The following is a 3,934-nucleotide window of genomic DNA, read 5'->3' as shown; positions in this document are numbered from 1 at the left end:
CCCCACTTTAACAATAAACCCTCAACACCCCCCCCCCTCTTATTTTCCCTAAACCTTGCTAAACAGTAGAATTATTAAAAAACTTGCGTTTTCATTTGAAAACATTCAACAAGTTTAATATAGAGATGCAGTCTATCAATAATCATACGAATCTAAGGGCAATTTAAAAGTATTCTTACTCTTAATTTGTATTTCTGGACTTTATCCATAATGTATTGAACATTTTTTAAATAAATTAATTATCGTATTTTTTAAATTTTTCTAATGGAACAATACCAAAAGATTTTGAAAACATTGACAAGAAAGATTAAATATATTTATCAAAAAATGATCTTGGTGCAATTGAAATTGTGCAAAAACACAGGAGTTAAAATGCTGTAAAATAGCCACATCTGAGTATATCATTGTAATGTACAGGAAGATCAAAAATGGCGGGGAATTCAATATTTGATATTTTCTAGGAATGTATTACAACAATGGTTCAAATTTTGGAAATTAAGTAAACGTAACAATTTACAATTAGTTCCATACAGGATAAAGTGCGTGCCAATCTTCTTAAACGATCGTGCCAAAAAGCCGTTAGAAAATAAATAGTATTTATGTTTAAGTAAACATTAAACATGGAATCATATTTGAATTTGTTTAAAATAATGATAATCCTTCCGCGTTCATGAAAGTCATGAAACCATATTAAAATGGAGAACGTAACATACTTAAACTCCCGATTAACTTTCCTTAAATGTACAAGAGGTAATTTTCAATTGGTCCTCGAATCACCGATTATCAATCTCTAAACGGTCCTCTTAAAAGTGTTACATTGTAAAGGATGAATAAGATATCTTTCTTCCACTCTCTAAAAATTGCTTTTTAATTATAGTATTGCTGTGAATCAGGCATGCTCGCATAAACTATGATCTTTTTAATTAGGACTGGGCCCTCCTTTTAATCATACTAACACTACCCTCGTGACTGAGGCCCTATTGTTGATATTTAACTACAATTTTTATTTTCCGCAGCATGAGGGCAATATTGTTTTTATTGAATCACAGGGCGATTAAAATGCATCTGTTATTACAAAATTGACGTCATGCAGTTTTTACATTCCAGCTGATAAGGGCCCAGTACTCATATTCATTCAAAGTCAAACAGTGACATATGATGATGCTTTCCCCAAACAACTGCGAACCAGATAAATCCGCGAAAATAGAACTTATGAAAGTACAAACTAAAACGGCAATGTACAAATATACGAAAATTGAAAAATACCAAAACTACTTATCTTTAAGTATTTTATAGAAACAAAAATTTTAAAGATTCATTTTGATGAAGTTTTCAATTATCAATCTTAAAATTTCAAAAAAATTGACAATAATTGATCCCTATCCTAGCAAGGAGAAAAACATGTGAGTGTACAGATAACATTTATTAATAAAATATTCTCAATAAAATAATTATAATACAGCATTGAAAAAATACTAGGGAAAGAAGAAGAGTGTCGGTGATGTTGGACACATATTCGTCAAGGAGCATAGAACTTACATTAATTTAATATATATAGAACTTTAAACAGTTTTGTAAGAATATAAGAATATAGCAATTATAGTTCAACAAATCCTCCAAATACGATTTTTCTATAATTATCACCGACAAAGGGAAGAGATTCGGTCTTGTTAGACCACAAAAAGTAAGACAAGTTAGGACACTCTTTTCTAATAACAAGATTTGATGGACTTTTGGACTCAGTCCAAAATATAAAAATGAATGAAATCACTTAAAAATTCACTAGCCGCTGATCAAAGCTCTTTAAGAACCTGGAGGTCGTCTTTTTTAATCGTCCTCGTCCTGAGACATCCCATCCCCGGCCGCCGCTGGGATGATCGGGACGATCACCTTATTCCCACTTCGTCGCCGAATGGCAGCTTTTTTATCGGCGATGATCTTATGGAAGGGATTGTCTCTGATCGAGTCTTGGATACACTCGATCCACTGATCCATGTCGTCTTTGCTCGTAGCTGACATTCTGAATAAATAAATAAATAAATAAATAAAACTTAACTGAATAAAAATGGAAATTAGAAGTAATCAAAATCAAATTGTTCCAGGTGTTAAAATTATCAAATCTAAAGAAACTGCATAAGTTCTGCAAACCCAGTGTTAGTTTCAAAGCAATGTGCAAAAATCTATCAAGCCATGCAGTGCTGTCATCATACCACATTTTTAGAAAACGAAAAGAGGGGAAACCTTGATTTGTAAACTAAACATGCAAGATACTGCGGAAGTTTAATCAAAGAAAGGGAAATGAAACTGCTTTTATACATAAATTCCTGGTAAAAATAGTGACAGATTTGAAACAAAGACGACTAGAACATGCCGCGGCTGTGGTTTTGAAGCAAAGACGACTACACACAAGTTGTAAGAAAAACATGGCGCTTGCTGAAATAAAAACAATGGAGAGCCTGTTTTACCTGTAGGATTTATGATTTCCTTGAACAACAGTTCCAGAACTATCAGTCTTGCATCCTTTAATGATATCTGCTTGTTCAGAGTAAATCTCAAACACCCATCTTAAAAAAAAAATATTTTATAAAAATCCAATAAATATTTTTTTTAAATAATGTTTTAATTTTTCTTTTCTGAAAATAAGTATATAAAACAATACCTCTTTCCGTCTTTTTCATCCAACGCGCGCACGCGCACATTCTCGAGAGGAATGATTCCCTTGGGAACGTTTTCCGCGGTATGTTGGAAATAGTAGAGACAACGATCATTGAGGACAAACCATCTTCGCTTCCAGTTCTTCCAACTTCCACCCTGATAAAAAAATATTAAAAATGAGTAAAAACTAAATTATTTTTCTGTAATGTTTTTAACCATTTAAAGTTTTTAAACTTTTAAAAAGAGGCTCTGTCAGATTCTTGTTTGTTTGTAGTCTTTCATATTTTTTATTTTAATTATGTTTTGGAATAACTTTTTGAATAGAAATCAAATAAATTCTTTATTAAAGTTATACAGCACACAACCCACCCACGGTAATATATTCTTTTACGTCTATTCAGTTGATTTGAGATACATCACAAAACTAGAATTCCTATTCCCACTCGTTAACCTCGAGTAGTGTGTCTAACCCGACTTTTTGTGCAAAAATGCTAAACAATACTAAAAATATTCGCGTGAAATTTCGCTCTTTCCCAGAAACAGAATAAATATTTCTGAACAAGCGCGAGTAATTGAATTTGGTCTCGTTTTATTATATGTTCTTTCCAAATAAGAAGGAGGGGGTGCACCCCCCCCCCTTTCTATTCAGTCTGCCGCTACACTGTCAGTTATATTACAAAGGACTGAAATTATTTTGAAGAGAGCGAGAATAATTCTCTCCATCTCTCCCCCTGCAATGAAAACTAGGGTTCAAGTTTCTCTCTAGGTCTTCCTTAGAGTAGGAAAGTTGTGTTTGGAAAGAGAACTGGCGTACTCCGGGTCAATCAAAGAGTACAAGAAGACTTGCTCTGGGGTTATTAGTAAGTACGGAAAGACTTATTCTGGTACTATTAACAAGCACGGAAAGATTTACTTGTGAGTTCTCTAGAAAATTATTCTATATAATGCAAAGAGATGGTATCTGGGCATTGTAAAACTTAAGGGGAGAGATTTAATAGATAGAATGGGGAGATCTTTTTTTAAGATTTGAACCCTATTATTTTAGGAGATCTTATTACAATAGGAATTGTTAATAAAGAATAGACTAGTGGATTTATCACGTGGAAAACTGGAAGTTCTATTCTGGTCAAATAAAGGAGAATTACAAACTATTAAAGATTAGAAGAATCCAAGTTTCTTTGATTAAATTATAATTTAGAAACTTATTCAAGATACACAATTCACCCTTTCCCACCTTATTTTGTTCTACTCTTTATTAACAATCCTCCCCCCCCCCCCC

The 3,934-nt window shown here is 32.8% G+C and overlaps 1 protein-coding gene across 3 annotated transcripts in view; it reads right to left on the bottom strand.

Moving 5' to 3' along the window:
• Window positions 1–1,404: 1,404 nt before the first annotated feature.
• Window positions 1,405–3,934, bottom strand: part of LOC111718227 (cytohesin-3) — an 18,579-nt gene continuing 16,049 nt past the window's right edge. For all 3 annotated transcript variants that reach the window (XM_023493766.1, XM_023493768.1, XM_023493767.1), the window contains 3 exons: window positions 2,660–2,811; window positions 2,466–2,564; window positions 1,405–2,020 (listed from right to left, as the gene is read on the bottom strand). In XM_023493766.1, the coding sequence (XP_023349534.1) occupies window positions 1,828–2,020; window positions 2,466–2,564; window positions 2,660–2,811 (444 nt within the window). In that variant the 3' untranslated portion in view covers window positions 1,405–1,827. The remainder of the gene's footprint in view (window positions 2,021–2,465; window positions 2,565–2,659; window positions 2,812–3,934) is intronic.

The sequence above is a fragment of the Eurytemora carolleeae genome, unplaced genomic scaffold (assembly GCF_000591075.1).
Source record: "Eurytemora carolleeae unplaced genomic scaffold, Eaff_2.0 scaffold407, whole genome shotgun sequence".
NCBI lineage: Eukaryota > Metazoa > Arthropoda > Copepoda > Calanoida > Temoridae > Eurytemora > Eurytemora carolleeae.
This window is presented reverse-complemented; position numbering and strand designations above follow the sequence as displayed.